The 19,287-nt window shown below is 45.7% G+C and overlaps 1 protein-coding gene across 2 annotated transcripts in view; it reads left to right on the forward strand.

The window, feature by feature from the left end:
- CASR (calcium sensing receptor) overlaps window positions 1-19,287 on the forward strand; it is a 160,253-nt gene that overhangs the window by 79,144 nt on the left and 61,822 nt on the right. For both annotated transcript variants that reach the window (XM_075001149.1, XM_075001159.1), the window contains exons 3-4: window positions 9,499-9,805; window positions 12,659-13,540. In XM_075001149.1, the coding sequence (XP_074857250.1) occupies window positions 9,499-9,805; window positions 12,659-13,540 (1,189 nt within the window). The remainder of the gene's footprint in view (window positions 1-9,498; window positions 9,806-12,658; window positions 13,541-19,287) is intronic.

Here is a 19,287-nt window from a genome sequence, read left to right on the forward strand (position 1 = left end):
TTGGCGCGATCTGTCAATGGTTTGTACACTGTGAGCTCTGCCTCGTCCATCTGCTGGAATGGATCCCACTCTACTGACCAGTACGCTGCTTGCTCTCACTAGCACATCACGAGCGGCAGTGGAGTGATTCCTTAAACTGCAAAGGCAACTCGTGCCTGATATTGATCTCCCCACATGCAGAATCTGCGACGTGCAATTGTATGTGGCTTTCACGGAGGTGCTGACCACAGGGAAAGGCCAGTTTGGGGCTTGGGAAACAAGCACACTGCGGTGGGATGACATGGTCATGCATGTGCAGAATGATGAGCAGTGGCTGAACACCTTCGGATGAGGAAAGCTGCTTACATGGGACTGAGTGGCGAGCTTGGCCCAGCCCTGCTGCACAAAGACGCAAGAATGAGAGGTCCCTGCTAGTGGGGAAGTGTGTGGCAATTGCACCGTGGAAGCTGGCTACTCCTGAGTGCTACCAATTGGTCACTACCCGGTTCAGAGTGGGAAGGTCAATCATTGGACTCATGTTGATGGAAGTGTGCTGGGGCCATTAATTGTGTCTTGCTGTGAAAGACCATGACTCTGGATGGCTTTGCACAAGTGGGTTTCTCTAACTGGAGGGGCAATAGATGGCAGGCACCTTCTGGCACCAGGCCACCTACCCACCAGTACATGAATCTGAAAGAGTTCCATGGTTCTCCAGGCGCTTGTTGATCACGGTGGGCATCATTATGTAGACATGAACGCTGGCTAGTCCAGAAAGGTACATGATGCACACAGCTTTTGGAACACTGGCCTGTTCAGGAAGCGGCTATCGGAGGCTTTCTTCCCAGACCAGAAAATCACCGTAGTAGAAAATCAAAATGCCCATTGTGACTCTCGGAGACCCTGCCTACCCCTTACTTCTATGGCTTATGACACCATAGACAAGGAACCTTGACGACAATGAGGAGCAGTTCAACAACAGGCCAGGCAAGTTACAGAATGGCTGGTGTGTATGCTTTTGAACATTTCAAGGCCTGATGGCACTGCCTATACGGGAGGCTGGACGTGGCTGCTGACAATATTCCTATGGGTATAGCAGCTTGCTGTACAGTCCGTAGTATTTGTGAAGGGTAGAGTGAAAGCATCACTCAGGGTGGATGCTGAAGCTCTGTGCCTGGCAGCTGAATTTGAACAGACAGAGACCAGAGCTATTAGATTGGGGCAGCACGGGACCATAAAGATCAGGGATGTCTTGAGGCAGCAATTTGAAGTGAAAGCCGCTAATATTAGTTGGTGTGCTTAGGAGGGCAATGTTTGTAATGCTAGAAGGTGAGGGTGATTGGTGTATTTGATGCACTGTGATGGTCTAAGAAAATTGCCTTTCGTTTTGCAAGAGCTATCTTAGTTTTCAGTTAATGGAGTAAAGATTAATTTTAAACCAAACCAATTATTTTATTGTATAAAACAGCAATAACTGGAGGAGAGAGATAAACACATCAGCACTGTGGGGTATGTGTTTCTCTCTCTCCGTCTCTGAAGGAAGTGGGGTCCTGGGACAGTTAAAGATTTGAATTTATCCAGACATTATACGCAACCTTGTCCTTTATAGTGGAGACCAGCGGGTACTGCATTTCAGCAGAATTACACTGCAGAGGGAGCATAAAATCATAGGGCTGGAAGGGACCTCAGGAGGTTACTGAGTCCAGCCCTCCTGTTTCCAGCAGGATCAACCCCAACTAAGTCATCCCAGTGAGCACTTTGTCAAGCTGGGACTTAAAAACCTCTAGGGGTGGAGATTCCACCACCTCTCTAGGTAACACATTCCAGTGCTTCACACTCTGCTGGTGAAATAGTTTTTCCTAATAGCCATTGGGGACTTGGAATCGGCAGGGCTGGACTGTGATGGGGCAAATGCAGAATGCAGGATTCCGTGGGTGCTGACTGGAGCCAGGATGTTGATTAGAATATGCTGGCAGTGTTGCAAGGGGACATGGGAAATAGTTTTGCATCAGTAGCTGCAGGAAAGGATGGGAGTGGAGCTATTCAGTTTGCAACCCTGTGAATGCCTGGAGCACGTGCACTTAGTGCTCTGTAAGGTTTCTGAGCCACTGTGGCTTCATTCTGGTGCACAGCATTCTCCTTTCAGTCTCTCATATCACTGTCCTGCCACTCCTGTTCTTTTTGTTCAGCCCTGGAGTGTTACATAACATCATGCAGAAAGTACTCCCTATTTTTTTGCATTGTCACTCTCTAATCCTGTGCTGCAGTTCAGCCAGTGATAACACAGGTGTGAAGCTGGACTCCCAAGGTCATACGTGTGAAGCCAAAATGCAACATTTTACAGAACACAAGAATGTACACACTGGGTCAGACCAAAGATCCATCTAGCTCACCAATGCCAGGTGTCCCCGAGGAATGAACAGAACAGGTAATTATCAAGAGATCCCTCCCCTTTCGCCCTTTCCCAACTTCTGGCAAACAGAGGCTAGGGACACTGTTCTTACCCATCCTGACTAATACCCATTATTGGACCTGTCCTCCATCAATTTATCTAGCTCTGTTTGGACCCCTTTTGAAAGGCCTCATCTTCATAGTATCATGTAGCAAGGACTTACACAAGTTGACTGTGTGTTGCATGAAAAAAAGCATGTTTGTTCTAAACCTGCTACCTATTAATTTTGTTTAGTGACCCCTTAGTACTTGTATAATGAGAACAAGTAAATAACTTTTCCTTATTTATTTTCTGAACAGCAGACATGATTTTATTGACTTCTATCATGTTTCCCCCTTAGTCTCGTCTTCTCTCAGAAGAAAAGTACCACTCTTTTGAATCTCTCCTCATTTGGCACCCGTTCTAAACCCCTAATCATTTTTGTCACCTTTTTTTCTGAACCTTTTCCAATGCCATTATATCTTTTTTGAGAAGAGGCGACCACATCTGTATGCAGTATTCAAGATGTGGGTGTACCATGGATTTATATAGGGGCGATAAGATATTCTCAGTCTTAATCTCTATCTCTTTTTTAATAATTCCTAACATTGTGTTTGCTTTTTTGACTGCTGCTCTGCACTGAGTGGAGGTTTTCAGAGAACTATCTGCAGTGGCTCCAAGATCTGTTTCTTGAGTGGTTATAGCTGAATTAGTCCCCATCATTTTGTATGTATAGTTGGGATTGTGTTTTCCAGTGTTCATTACTTTGCATTTAGCATTATTAAAATGCATCTTCCATCTTGTTGCCCAGTCAGCTAGTTTTGTGAGAACCTTTTGAAGCTCATCACAGTTGGCTTTGAACTTAACTATCTTGAGCAGTTTTGTGTCATCTGCAAATTTTTGCCACCTCACTCTTTACCCTTTTCTCCAGATCATTTATGAACAGGTTGACTAGCATTGGTCCCAGTATGGACCCCGGCAGGACACCACTAGTTAACCTTCTCCTTTCTGAAAACTGACCATTTATTCTTACCCTTTATTTTCTGTCTTTTGACCAGATACCAGTCTCTGAAAGGACCTTCCTTCTTACCCCAGGACAATTTACTTTACTTAAGAGCCTTTGGTGAGGGACCTTGTCAAAGGATTTTTGGAAATCTACATATACTACATCCAGTGGATCCCCTTTATCCACATGCTTGTTGACCCCCTACAAACAATTCTAGTAGATTAGTGATTCTTGATTTTCCCTTTACAGAAACCACATTGACTTTCCTTCCAAGAAGTTATGTTCATCCACAAGGCTGACAATTCCATTCTTTATTATAGTTTCATTCAGTGGTTTGCGTGTTGCAGTGTTTTAAAATGCAACCACTGTTCACAGTCTATCACTGAATGTTTCATGAATACAGAATTCTGGGATTCTATGATTCACTCTTTTCAATTTCAGTAAAACAAGCAGGCACAGGGCGTGGTGGGGAAGGAAGTGCTGTGCTTAGGTCACAACAGAAGACGCTTGTTGCAGATTTCATCATGATCTACCCTCATCCTCACAGGTTTCTGTGTTACAAAAGCTGGGATGAGTAAGCCCCCTTGTGACACTCGTAGACACAGGACTGCTCAGACAGGGGAGGATGCTGCTTCCCCAGGCACGTTCAGGTTAGCCCAGCAATGGGTGTTTCAGTGCTTCATTGCAGAGCAGCAGAGCTAAAGAATGACCAGTTGGGATCTTCCCTCCTGCTGTCAAAAAACAAACATGAGCTGTCACCCCACATGCGCTGCTTAAGTTATACTCAAAACTTTCCCATTTCTTTCCAACTTTTTAGGACTGGCAATGCCCTCGGGTGGCCATATGTTCTTCCAATTGGTCCCACATGTCTGTGAGAGTCTCTCTTTCACTACAATGGGCTTTGGGTCAGGTTACCAGGAAGGGCCATATGGGCCAGTCATGTCCAATAGTAATTCATTGATCCCCACACTTGTGGTTGTGGTTGTTTGCCACCTCGCTCTAAATAAATGACCTCTCCCTCCCCCAGAGCCAGCCCCGCCCCCGACCTCCTGCACATGGCGACTCACCAGAGCTGCCTCCACAGGAGCTGCACCGGGGCCGTGCTGGAGCTGCAGCGGCAGGAGCTGTGTGAGGGTAGGAGGCAGGAGCCACGTGGGGGCCCAAGCTGTGTCTGCAGGAGCTGCAGGAACCACCACTGTTGCTGCTGCCACCCACTTGTCCCACCAAGTGGTGGGGTGGTGCATGGAGTGGGCAGAGGGAACTCCCATGTGCATCTCTTAGGAGCCACATTTAAAGGCCCCAAGAGCAGCATGCAGGTCCAGAGCCCAGAATTGTCACACCGTGGCATCCTGTTCGCCACATGTGGCAAGTGGTGACCATATTAGACACCACAGATGTAGGCTGTGATACAAAATTCCTGATTCCTCACCTGGGTTTCAGCTGCCCTTTTCAGTTTGAGGACTTTTTCCCTGAACGCCTTTTGAGGCGCTGCTGATCCTTGGCATGTATCGATACAAAGAACTAGTCTCTTAAGGAGCCAGTCATTATATAACTGTGTATCTGCTGTGCTGTACATCGTGCTCTTCCAACTGGTAAGTAATCTTAGCTGCTGCTGCCTTACTCTTTAAATATTGCTGAGATTGGCAGAGTCTCACAAACACAAGTACCCGCAATGAATTCCATGGAGGTGATGTTTATTCTGTCAGGGTATGTCTACACAGCAAAGTTGTTTCAGAATAACAGCCCTTATTATGAAATAGGATGCCTCTACACTTACTTCAAGCCTTACTTTGAGAATCATGGTAATTATATAGCTACTACTTTGCCTTCATTGAAACATGTATGGCTCGGGGAGGCTAAAAGACCCCTGGCTACAGCCAGCACCTGAAAATCATGAAGTTTGACAGCCCTGAAAACTGTGACTGCCCAGGGAGACCCACCATCTGCCCCTATGTACAGCATGCCTAGGCTTTATTTTGGGCTTGGATATTGATTTAGGATTCCTGGGAAAGAGGACTTGGGTGCTACACTGAAGCTCTAATGAATTATCAGTAATGGCTCAGGGCAGCTAAAAGACAGTAGACTTTTGATAGCAACAAAAATCGTGACTGCCCACAAAGGCCCTTTCAGGAACTTGAATGTGTATTTAGGCCTCCTACGAAAGAAGACCCTTATGTTTAAGTAGACATGGTTGCTACACTGAAACTTGAATGATTCATTGAAACAGTTATGGCTCAGGGCAGATAAAACACCCCCCAGCTGCAGCCAGCCCTGAAAACCGCGACCGCCGAGGGACACTTCCCGCGAGTGGGTAAAAGAATGTTAGCTACAGCCAACCCCTAAAAATTGTGACCGCCGAGGGAGACATCCCCTGGGCAGCTAAAAGACCCCTGGCTACAGCCAGCCCTGAAGATTGTGACCACCGACGGAGACTTTCCTTGGGCAACTAGAAGACCCTCGGCTACAGCCAGCCCCAAAGATCCTGACTGCTGAGAGAGACGTCCCCCAGGCAGCTAAAAGAACCCTGGCTACGGCCAGCCCCCGAAGTTCATGACCCTCACCGTGTGCAAGCTGCCTGTCACCTTGTGCAGTACATCCCTTTAGTGGTTCAGGGTCAAGCCACGTGATGCTGCTGGGCATGGGAATGTTCCAGACTCTGTGGTGCCTCCAGGGGAGGGAAGAGAGGGGTTGTGGGGGTCAGGACAACATGTAAATGGTTTAAAAGAAGTTTCTGGTCCAACCAGACAAGCACGACCCTCACCACAGCCTAGCTGACGCATGGTGTAGGGATGGGGCCATCAGCTGCCAACAGGCAGCGCAGAAAAAAAGACGGCTAGCAGGGGTATACACAAAACCACGGTCCCCACAGCCATGCTGCTAGCAAAGAAAAAGACGATTTTTCAGTCTCTCATGATCCTAGAGCCACGGGCTTCTAGGTGCCAAATTGTAACCATCTTCCTGTTGCCTAATTCCTCCACACCTGAGGGCAGTGGAGATACAAGAGGCCAGAGCGGAGAACTGTGGTGCATTGTGGGGCACGTATGGGACATCTATGGAAGCTAATGAATTCTATTTAAAGACATGGTGCATCCTCACTGCCCTTTATTCGGAATTTTAAATTCAGCTTGAATGCTACACCCAGCAAGTTACTACGATTTTAGGATTTCGATATTATGTTGATTCTAGTGTCCCATAAATCGAGCTAATGGAATTCAGAGTGAAGACAGGTACTTGGAAAAATCAGGCTAACTGACATAAAATCAATTTTATCTTGTAGTGTAGATGCAGTCATATTTATTTCAAAATAGGGTCTGTGTAGACAGGGAATAGAACCTATTGTGAAATAAGCCACAGTGTGTCCAATGGCTGTTTTGAAATAGGCTCTTTCTGCGTAGATGCTGTATTTCAAAATAGTTAAATGCTATTTAGAATGCATTTTGGCCGTTTCTACACAGGCCGCTTTCTTTGAAAGTGGCATGGTAATACACGGCCCGAAATATGCTAATGAAGCGTGGATGCAAATTCCCTGCGCCTCATGAGCGTATGGTCATGTGATTTGGAGTCCGGAAGAACGTTCTTCCGGACTCCAAAACGCCGTGTAGAAGCGCGGCCCCCGGGGGAGCTTCCGGAAGGATGTTCTTCTTCCGGAGGCCCCTTCTTCCCAGGCCTGGCCGTGTGTTGTATGGCAGTGACAAATGGATGGCTGCATGTGGGGCTTCGATGCACAATAAAAATAGTGTAAAGAAAAAAATATCCAAAGAAGGCTGCATGTAATGGACATGGGAGGGGAAAAGCACAGCATAGGAATCCCCCGCATGGAACAGGTGGATTCCTGAGAACTAAAACCAAATGGTGCTTGGAAAGGGACACGGGAGGGGAAACACCCAGCAGAGCACAGCTGCTGCATGGTGCTGGGGAGTCCTGGAAAATCAAAAGAAATTCTGTGGGAAGGAGGTTTGGGAGGAGAAATACCCGGCAGAGCACAGCAGCCACAGGGTGCCATGGGGTCCCAGGAAAATGCAAAGAAATGCTGGAAAAGAAGTGCTGGGGAAAGGGGACATGGGATGAAAAAAGCCCAGCAGAGCCCGCCAGCCCCTTGTCACTGGGGAGTCCTGGAAAATGCAAAGAAATGGTGGAAAGGAAATGCTGGGGGAAGCGGGAGGGGGACACGGGATGGGAAAAGCCCAGCAGTGGCTGCGGGGTCGTGGGGAGGGGGTGATGAAAAATGAAAAGAAATGCTGGTTGGAAAGGGACATGGGGGGGGGGGCAGGGCTGCAAATTGCATTGTGGGGTTGGGGGAAAAAAACAGATGCGAATTCCCGTGCTTCTGCAGGTTGCCAAAGAAGACATTGCCCTCCTAAAACTTACAGATATGGAGAAAGAATGTCTATTCCTGTGGGACCAAAAGCCTGGAAAATTTGCTAAAATGCCGAGTGATGCCATGACACCAGATCGCTGTCTGGTTGCCTGGTGTGGCAAGGTGTGCTGCCATGGAAGCCACCAAGAAGTCAGGCCTGCCCAAGACCCTCGTGAAAAAAATACAAGAGTGCCTGGATGATAGTGCTCAACCCACCCCTGGTAACCCTCCAAAACTGAGTGCCCATTTCTAATTGTCAGTGTGTGTCACTGTGGAAGCTTAGTACAGAGCTGAGAAGCAGTCCTGAAATATGGCTTTGCCAGCAGCAGTCTTATGAGGCACTTCTCAACATCCATGAGCCATGGAGTTGCCAGTCAAGATTTAGTTGCACGTTTCTGAGCTCCTACCTGACGGCAACTGCCCTGACCCTCGTAACAGAGGAAGACTGTAGGTAAATTACTGGATTGCGACCCAGAACTTCTGGATTCTTGTTAATTTGTTCAAAAGCATCTAAGTGATTTAGGAGCTTGTGTCCCGTTTTCAAATCCAGAGATTTAGGAGCATAAATCCCATTTTGGCATTTTGACAATTTATCCACAATTCTTGTTTTTTCTGTAGATTTGAAAATAATTTTCTCTTGCTGTGCATCTGTTTCTTCCCTTGTAAAGTGGGCAATATTGATTCCCACCTGTTCCACGGGGGTGTGGTGAGGTGAATGCTTGTTAATATTTACAGTGCTTGCATGGCATTTAGTGGATTTACAAAGGTTTATAAAGATATTAAAAGACTGAGCCCATGCAGGAGAATCAAGATTCACTCCCTGCACTTTCAGACCACTGTTGATATGGAATACGTCCACCTGACCCCAACGGGTGATGACCCCTGTTCAACACTTGATCAGGAGTAATGACAGGTCTGTCTTCAGGAAGGAATTTGCTCATATCTGGTAGGCCTTTTAGTCCTGTATGAATGAACAAGGATCGCCCTCTTGAAGTATCTCATCCCATATGTACCTTGGGGAGAATGTTCCCTAGAAGCTGAGTGCTTGGACAGCCGCCCAGAAGAGATTCAGGTGCCACTCAACTGATTACCAGAGCTCTCAGAGCCAGCAGCTTGTTTCTCTGGGTGGTGCACATCCACCTATGCTTTGGTGCCCATGACAAAATGTATTCTGCCCGTGGATGGAAAAAAATGAAGGGCGCACGGCGTGGGAGCTGAGTGATTGTTTTGTTTCACTGGTGAGGTCTCCAAGATACAAGAGATGAGCCTGAACCCACACTCCAGACTTGATCTCCTTCATCTTCCCCAGACTGCGTGAATGGGACGGAAACCCACAGCCATCTCTGGATCAGAACCAGAGCCTCAAACCCAGCCCCCAAGTATGGGAGTTTCCAATCTCAGTCCAAATCCTGGGAAGTTTCAGTCCAGCTTCTCCTGGCACCTTTACCTACGCCCACTGAAGTCAATAGCATAAGTCTCCATGAAATACAATAAGAGATAAAATTGGGCTCTTCCTACTACAATCTGCTTTTGATTTTGGTATCAAAAACCTCCAATATATTTTCTCTCTCACACACACACAATCTCTCTTGCTCACATGCTCTCTTGTTCACTCCAATATGCATTTGTTTTTTCTCCCTCTGACACTTTCTTGTCCATATACTGTCTTCCCCTCTCTCCCTCTGCCTTTCACCGCCCCTCTTATTTTTATTTCTCGTTCATTTGTAGGTATAATTTCCGAGGTTTCCGGTGGTTGCAGGCTATGATCTTTGCCATAGAGGAAATAAACAGTAGCCCGAAACTCCTTCCCAACATGACCTTGGGATACAGGATATTTGACACCTGCAACACTGTCTCCAAAGCCCTGGAAGCCACGTTGAGTTTTGTGGCCCAAAACAAGATAGACTCCCTGAACCTGGATGAGTTCTGCAACTGCTCAGACCACATTCCTTCTACCATTGCAGTAGTTGGGGCAACTGGCTCGGGTATCTCCACCGCAGTGGCCAATCTGCTGGGACTCTTTTACATACCTCAGGTACAGCATATTTTTCTCTTGGTTAGCTTGCAGGGTGGGTTATATCTTAGAGCCTGTCCATTCTCCAGTCTAACCTAACCCGGGCACAGTTAATTGAAATAGCTAATTGTGTGTAGTGTGGACAGCAAAATCAATTTACTGAACTGGGTTTGGAAATTGTACTACAGCTTAACATGATCCTAGCTTATGGTAGTCCTGCCACTATTGTGGACAAAAATGTCTTAGTCTTAGCATGGAGGTGCTAACTGTGAGCTGTCCTGGTAAGGGCTTGTAATACAAAGTGCCTGGAGATGTACAGCATTGTTGTGGGATTCACACAGATATTTACAGCATAACCATGCAAGCTGGTTAGTTTATGTGCTGTGACACAACCTGTTCTGTTCATTAATATTTTGAGTCATGGGGGACTCAATGTTTTGGCTGGTGAAGCGTGCTGGATATTACTCTCCAGAATTGCGAGGTCAATGAGTACTGTCTGAACAGTGATAGCTTTGGGCAAGCTTCCATTTACACTCTGACGGCATGCGCTAGCCCTGCCTAAGCAAGAGTATCTTTGGAAGCACAAAAGAAGTTCATTCCGTTCAGTCCTTAAACTCTCTGTTGAGAGTGCCAACGAGAAAGTCAGTTCGTTCAATTTGCACTTTTTTTTTTTTTTTTGGTGATGTGAACATTTGTGCTGATGGGAACTGGACTGGAGATACGTCCAACTTGTTTCCTAACGGCCACCCAAAAGCCAACAACTTCCAGCCACAAGCAACCTCAAATTAGACAAAAGCAATGATTACTGGATATAAAAGTTTATATCCCTTTGTCATTCCCTCCAGTGATTTAGTTCTCTGTATACCCTGAGTTCAAATAAAACATTTGCAGTTGCCAATCATTGTAGATAATTTGTTCATTGCTAGAGCAATGTGATTTTTTTTTTGGTTCAATGGCAATTCTTAAAAATCTGAAAAAGGTTCATTTTGAGTGAAACGAAACAATAATTTTTTCGTCTTTTTTGACTGGTTGAAAACATGGAAAAAATTCACACAGAGTCCAAACAAAATATTTTGTTTCAACTTGACTCAAATGTTTTAGTTTCAACTTTGGGTATTTTAACAGAAGCAAAGAAAGATTAACCTCACAAAATGAACGGAGCAGCAGCAAGTGCCTTTTAGACCAGTGGTTAGAGAACTGCTCTGGGATATGGGAGACCTGGCTTCAGTCCCCTCCATCCTTCTACCTGATGAGAAAAAGGGGCTTGAATTTGAGTCTTCCACATGTTAGGAAAGTATCTGATCCACTGGACTATAGGTAGGGCTGTGACTGGGCCCTGCTGATCACAGATCTCATTGAATCATGATTTCCTGAGACCTCCGTGACATTTTCTGCCCCGGGGCTGGACAACTGTCAGCAGACAGCTCTGCTGCTTCCAGCTGCTACTGGCAGAGGTCCCTCGGGGTCCCCCCCCCCACGCCCACTAGCTGTGGGCATTTGGGCTCCCAGCAGCTGCTCCACAGTAGCCCAGCCACAGTGGGCAGCAGGACCCCGTAGCAGCCCAGCTGCAACAGACAGCAGGAGGACTCCCCCGGCAGCCCAGCCGAGGTGGAGGGCAGGGGGGCCCCACAGGTGGCGAGCCAGGGCAGGGAGCCCATCCCCCCGCAGCCCAGCTGCAGCAGGAAGCAGGTGAGCACAAGAAGACCCCACAGCTACCCAGCTGAGGGGAACAGCAGGAGTTCCCACAGCTACCAGGGTGGGGATTGGACCCTGCAGCAGCCCAAGTGTTGTGAGTGCTGGACTCTTCCCCTCCCAGTTTTCTGAGGGATATATTTAGTAAAAGTTAGGGACCGGTCACGGATTTCCACAAACATTTGTTTATTGCCTGTGACCTGTCCATAATTATTACTAAAAATATCTGTGACGAAATGTGAGCCTTAGCTACGGCATAATTAGCATGGGATGTCCTAAATCTGTTCCACTGAAGCTTTTCCACTGTTTATAAATAATTAGTCATCAGATCAGGGCTTGGAGCTGTCTCTCTCACATCCTAGTGAGTGCCTCCCCCAAATAAATTTTTCTCTCTTTTTTTGTGGCCCAGTGGCCATTCATTGTTATTAATCGTGGGAATTCATAATCATTCCAAAATTGACCCTCACCTTTAAATAAACAGAAACTATTAAATCTTTCTGCAGACTTCCTCAGACTCTGCTCTCATTACAACAGATATTTATGGAGTTAAAAATTTGGTTTGTAATATGTGCATTGCAACATAAAAGTTTTACCATAACATTTGTGCTTCAGTAATTTAGCGTAAACTTAAATGTCTCCTTGCCCCCCACCATATCTCTGATCTTCCTTCAGAGATGACTTTCCAGTCCAAGTGTGACCAAAAATATGGTGCATGTCAGCTGTTACAGGCTGGTCCCATCGCTCCATTACGCAGTCGCCCATCTGTTGCTAGTCAACCAAATAATTGGGTCCCAAGTGCTACCAAGCCAAAGGACATTGTGTGGAGTCCAATCCATGTTTCTAGGGCTGGAGACTCTAGGGAATGTGCCCGGGCCTCACGTCTGAAACCCTTCTATGGGATGCTGTCATCCAGCTACTCAGTAGCCTGAAACCAGTCTGAGACCTGCTGAAACCCCACCCCCAAAATTGCTTACGTATGCCCCCTCAGCTGTGGGTTCCTTGGCGAGGGTCCTTCTGGGCTTCTGGCTGAGTGACAGGTAGGGTAAGCACCTCCTGGCCAGAGCTTGCACCTGGTACCACAACCTCTGCCACACCTCTAGAGGGTGACACTAAAGAAGATGGGCAATGTATTGCTACACAGCTAACAATGAGCCACACTGCTTGCTCCCTGTCCTCCTGCAGGTCAGTTATGCCTCCTCCAGCCGACTTTTGAGCAACAAAAACCAGTTCAAGTCTTTCCTCCGCACAATCCCCAATGATGAGCACCAGGCCACGGCAATGGCGGATATTATTGAATACTTCCGATGGAACTGGGTGGGAACAATTGCAGCTGATGATGACTATGGTCGGCCGGGGATTGAGAAGTTCCGGGAGGAGGCAGAGGAAAGGGACATCTGCATTGATTTCAGTGAGCTCATCTCCCAGTACTCACTAGAGGAGGAGATCCAGCAAGTGGTGGAGGTCATACAGAACTCCACTGCTAAAGTTATTGTTGTCTTCTCCAATGGACCAGATCTGGAACCTCTCATCAAGGAGATAGTCAGGCGTAACATAACTGGCAGGATCTGGCTGGCAAGTGAGGCTTGGGCCAGCTCTTCCCTGATAGCCATGCCAGAGTTCTTCCATGTCATTGGAGGTACCATTGGGTTTGCACTGAAGGCAGGGCAGATCCCGGGCTTTCGTGAGTTTCTACAGAAAGTGCATCCCAAAAAATCCGCCACCAATGGCTTTACCAAAGAGTTTTGGGAGGAGACCTTTAACTGCTACCTGCCAGAAGGGTCCAAGAATCCCCCAGCTCCAGCCTCTTTCCACAAGGCTCATGAAGAAGGAAGTGGAGTTGGAAATAGCACCACTGCCTTCCGTCCTCCGTGCACAGGGGAGGAGAACATCACCAGTGTAGAGACGCCGTACATGGACTATACTCATCTGCGGATATCTTATAATGTGTACTTGGCAGTGTACTCCATTGCCCATGCTTTGCAGGATATATACACCTGTTCCCCTGGACAAGGCCTCTTCACCAATGGATCATGTGCAGACATTAAGAAGGTCGAGGCATGGCAGGTAAGTCCTGTTTTCAGTATAAAGAGTGCCTGTTGATATGTCTATATAATAGAGACCAAACAGGATAGGATCTCCTCATTGCTGTTCTGGGAAAAGGTGCCTTTGGCAGTCTGGCCCTGGGGAGAGAAGGGAATCTGAGAAAATAAACAAGCAATAACATATTTTAGCATGTTGCATAGTAACAGAGAAGTAGCCGTGTTAGTCTATATTCTATCAAAACAAAAAAGCAGTCCGGTAGCACTTTAAAGGGTCTTTAAAGTGCTACTGGACTGCTTTTTTGTTTTGATATTTTAGCATGCGCTTTCTCAGTTAATTTCTATGTCTTTTGCAACCCGAGAGCAATTTCATCTACCAGCCAGATTTTACCACAATGTCTTAATTAGCCATAGGCCCAAACTAGAGAAAGATAACTCCTGGAGGAAAAGCATTTGTAACTCTTTGGCAAATAGTAGGCATTTGGTTTTGTCAGGTATTTTAGTATTTGTGATTTACAAAACTTTAAAATAGCTCTGAAAGATCTGCTCAAATTTACATATGCAATAGGTGTCTTCTGTCCACTGTGATACTTGGCCAGTGGGCCTCAAACTTTTCATGCTTTATGCCCCTTTCCACACTCTTCTCGTCCTGGAGTCAGGGTAAAGAGATGGGAATGCATGGTGTAGTGTGTGTGCATGGACAGGGGTAAGAGAGCCACGGCTGTGGCTGGAACCATGGTCAGTTTGGATGCCAGGGCCAAGGCCAGCGCCACGGGTGGGAACCAGGCTGGGTCCAGAAGCAAAGCCACAGCCAGGAGCTGGGGCTGCAGATAGGGGCTGGGACCAAGCAGAGTGTTGCTGAATGGCACTACCTCTCCAACCTCTGCGGGGGCTGGCCCTGGCCCTGGCCCTGCCATGCCCCCTGAAGTTCCTCTCCAACTACTTTTATTCTCTGATACTTTGGAAATACTCCCGAGGCTACCATGTGTTTGGCTGCGCTGTGCAACAGTTTTCTAACGTCAAATATACTTTCAAACATGACAGCATGTTTTCAAAGCCACCCCCCAAAATAAAACATGTCAACGCTTTTTGTTCAGCAAATTATTTTTGCCCAGCTGTAGCCTAAACCGAAAGCTTGGCTTAAAACACCTCTAAAATCAGGTGTCCCTTGAATTTAAGGAGACTGTGCCACTGGACTCTAGCCCAAGCCTGAACATCCACACCACCATTGAACAGCCCCTTAATCTAAGCCCTGTGGACCTTAGTCAGCTGGCATGCGCCCTCTGTGGTTTTTAATTGTACAGTAAACCCTGGATTTAATGGACTAGTAGTGGGAGAGGGGTGTCTGTTAAACATGGACCTCTGTTAAATCAGGGGGTTTACTACCACCCAAGCTCCCCCAGCCCCTCCACACACACCCCTCAAAATGCCCATTACTCACTGCCACAGGAGAAGCCACCAAAGTCCGCTGCCGCTGCTGGGTCCCTGCTGTGGTTGGGGGCCCCGCCACAACAGCCAGGGTCCCACTGTGCGTGGCAGCAAAAGCTACGCCACGGCTGAGGGCCCTGCCATGTGCAGCAGCAAGAGCCGCCACTGCCTGGGAGAGCCACAGCCGCCACTGGAGGTGCCACGCACTCCTCCCACTGGGGTGGGGCATGTACGTGAGTGCTGTCTGCCCATGTACATGTGCCACCCCTGGCGGGAGGAGCACTTGGCGGCTCGGGGGAAGAGGCAGCGGCTCTGGCTCTGCAGTGGTAAGTTCATTGAGTTGTGGGAGACAGGCTGGTATTCAGGATTTCATGGGCTCCGGTTAAGTGGACTTCAGGAACAACAGGGTCCGAACTGTTCATGGCATTGAACTGTGTGGCTTCATTATATGCCGTGTAAAAGAAGCATTTACTTGTATCAGTTTTCGTTATTTTGTCTTGCATTTTCATGAGTCTGTTTTTAATAATGTTAATTATTGTCATCCATTCAGTTTATTCTGGAGAAAATATTTTATATGTTTCTGACCTATATAATAAATTGAACCTGATAGTCAGTCATGGTGCTCTTTATAAATACAGATGCTAATTATAATGATGGTGGAAATACATAGATTAATATAGCGCCTCCTCTCTTCCTGCCCACTTCCCTCCTGATGTGTGGCCATGCGGGAAAAACTCAGAGAGGGCCAGCCAAAGATTCCAACCAGTAAGAACAGCTGCGGAAGCAGCAAAAGCAGGGACCTGTGGCTATCCTGAAAATTTTCTAGTGTTTTGGCTGAACTTTCTAACCTGTGCTGATTGGCTGTTTGTTCCAGCTCTCTTCTTCCCTCAGTGTCTCTTCCCTTTAGCTTCACTCTGTGCCTTCCCCTCTTACCTTCTGCTCCTGCTTCCCTGCTTCCCCTTTCCATCAGTGTTCCCCCCCACCTCCACCTTTCTTTTGAACTAGCTTATCCCATCCTAACTTAACTCACTCAATAAAGTGCAAACGAATAAACAAAAACTTGGGAAACTAACATCATTTTTGTTGCCATGACATGGTTTGTGCAGCTTTCCTTCAAACTGTGTACATCTTTTCTAACTAGATGGTCAGATCTTTAGAACAGGCACTGTTAGTGTAATGGGCCCCCTTCCTTGGTTGGGCCTTATGCATGATCATTAAAGTAATAGGAACAATAATTATGGCTGCATTGATTTTAGGGCCAAAAGGGATTATTACGATTTCCTTGTCTCACTTTTTTGTTGTTATTACTCCTTTCCTCTCCCATCGTACCCAGGATGGACTTCTTTTGTGATTGTGGAGTTGTGCTTTAAGGGCCTCTAATAAAACATTCTTAAACAGTTCCCTATTATCATTCACATTTTTGTATTTAAATATTTTCTCTTACTTGGTTTTGCTCACAATTGTTTTGGGCTTTAGGAAATGGGCCTTTTTAAATCGCCAAGTGTATATATTACTGAACAGCCCTATTTTAGATAAAGTAATATACATATGAGTGTTGATGGGTATACAGACTATTCTGTTTGAACTAATATCTGAATCAAAATGGCTTCGGCTAGAATGATGTGATATAATGAAATGAGATTTTTAATTCAGTGATCAGTCCATGTATATTGGTCTGAATGAGGTCTAAAATGGAATTAATCTAAGTTGGGTGTAACATTTTGGCTACGTCTACACTCGCATTCCTCTTTCAAAAGAGAAATGCAAATGAGGAAAATTGAAAATGCAGATGAGGTACTGACTTGCATATCTCATGCTTCATTTCCATAATCTCTTTTTGCAAGAGATTCTTTCAAAATAAGAAAGCAGTGTAGATGGGGCTCCTTCAAAAATAAACCTCATCGTTGAAAGAACTCTTCTTCCTATACTGTTTCAGGAAGAAGGGTCTTTTCGAAGATGGGGTTTATTTTCGAAAGAGCCCCATCTACACTGCTTTTTTTCTTGTGAAAGAATTTCTCCTGAGAAGAGATTATGCATATGAAGCATTAGACATGTAAATCAGTTCCTCATTTGCATGTTCAGTTTCCCTCACTTGCATTCCTCTTTCGAAAGAGGAATGCAAGTGTAGACGTAGCCTTTCCATTTTAGAAAGTTACCTGTTTTTAGAAACATCAAGTACATTTTACCAGCGGCAGCATGAGACCTCCAGCATGTATTCATAAACTGAGATCTCCCATGATAGCACGTATTTTTTAACTGCACATTATCGGTGGGTGTTTAAGAAGTGCTTTTTCTGTTCCCCCATCTGGTGTTCTGTAAAACACCCTCACCAATACCCCATCTTCTACTTTATCATTTAGAACATTGATCCATAAGCATTCAAGAACTTGGTACGTCTTTAATGTGAAGTGACACCCCACTTCCACTTTTGTCTTCTCTGTCCTACCTAAATAAGGTGTGTCCAGTGATTTTAACATTCCAAATATTCTTATCTCTATATTCCTTAATGCCGTGATTCTTTATATTCATATTACTTAGATTATGAGATATATTTAGGCATAAGTACTGTAATTACCCTTCCCTTCAGGTGCTTTCAGGGTCTCCCGTGTGTTGTAGCTGGTTTGCTACCTGAAAGATCAGCTGCTCTGCTACTGAGATGGAAGCTGTTCAGCCATACCACTCTCCCTCTTCATAGAATTGGCCCCATGTGCTGTGAAACCAGAACTCTACTTTACAACACTTCTCTGGCCATCCATTTATCTCCAGTACTTCTTGTTGTCCATCTACCATCATTTATGGATTAGGAAGGACCTCTGAGATGACCTCTCCTTCAGCTCCCTTCTGAGATCCCTGCAGCCTCCAATGAACTGTAAAATGGCTTCAGAGCAGCGTTGTTTGTGCCAATGTATATTACAACCAATGGATCCCTGCTACAATCTTCAGAACCCCATCCACTTTTTCAGCGATGTGGTTACTCCAGGAGGAGAGCACACAGTCCTCTTGTCCCTCATAGAGCTTTTTAGCCACTCTTCTTAATACCAAGTCCCTGAGGAGTATTATCATTTTTCTTTGGAGAGTTGATGGCCTTCTTTTGGGTATGCTTGACATCCTCATGGATTGGGCTGAGCATCACTCCTCAGGTCTGTCCTACAGAGATCCCTGTTCCTTCCTTTGTTGTATATTCCAAGATATTCTCTGAAATGGCTACATTAGTAATTGAAAATAATTAAGTATCTTTACATGCGCTGAAGTTCTACTGATCATCTTTCCTCTCATGGTCATGGACTGTCTGTCTCCTTCTCTTTCTGGATATATAGAAAGTCTCTTGCTTCCCTGTCCACACTTTTTCACAAACTGAACCAAGTATTGCAGAGGTAGTGACACCATAATGTTGCTCCAGACTTTTCATTTTTGCAGGGGTGACAACATTCATTTAAAATTGTTTCAGATTTCAGGCAGTGTTCCCTCTAATTTTTTTCCATCCATGGGCAGAACGTAGGCTGTTGTGTGCACCAAGGCATATATAATGTGCGCCACCAACAGAAAAACACAGGATGCCGGCTGTGGGTGGCTGCGGGCACTCTGCTAATTAGCTGAGTTGCATCTGAATGTCTCCTGAGTGACTGCCCGGGCACTCAGCTTATGGGGAACACTGATTGTGGGACTGATTTGAAATACTTATGGTTGTTTGTAAATTGATTAAATTTTCAAAAGCACTTTGAAGAGAAAAAAATGAACAGCTCAGTTATCAGTGTTCCAAACAGAACTATTTGACACAAAATTCTGGTTTGTCTTACCCTTTCTGTGGATCCCTTTTTAAGTTATAACCAAAGAGAGTGTGAAATTAATGTGCAGCTCTTTAGGATGCATGTTTGTTAAAAGTTTGAACTTGTTATGTATGACTGCTTCTTCAGGTTTAAAAAGATAATGTTTTGAACCTTGACAATTGACTCATGAGCAAAAGTGCAATGATTTATGATGCTTATAGTGTTCTTGGAGTCATGTTGTTCCCAAGATATTAGAGAGACAAGGTGTGTGAAGCAATATCTTTTAATGGACTGATTTCTTTTGGTTAAAGTGACAAGTTTTTAAAGTCTTGAAAAAGACCTCTTTGGAGTTTGAAAGCTTGTCTCTCACTGAAGCTATGTCTACACTACGAAATAAAGTTGAATTTATTGAAGTCAATGTTTTACTGGTAGATTTTATAAAAGTTGAAGATGCGTGTCCACAGATGTCCAGAAAATCAACACAGCATGTCTCCATTGCCTTAGCTACATTCAACCGCATCAGCAATGCATTGGGGGTATCTGTCCCACACTGCCTGTTGCTTCGTTGCTTTCTGGG

This window comes from Carettochelys insculpta, chromosome 1, assembly GCF_033958435.1.
Source record: "Carettochelys insculpta isolate YL-2023 chromosome 1, ASM3395843v1, whole genome shotgun sequence".
Taxonomy (NCBI): domain Eukaryota; kingdom Metazoa; phylum Chordata; order Testudines; family Carettochelyidae; genus Carettochelys; species Carettochelys insculpta.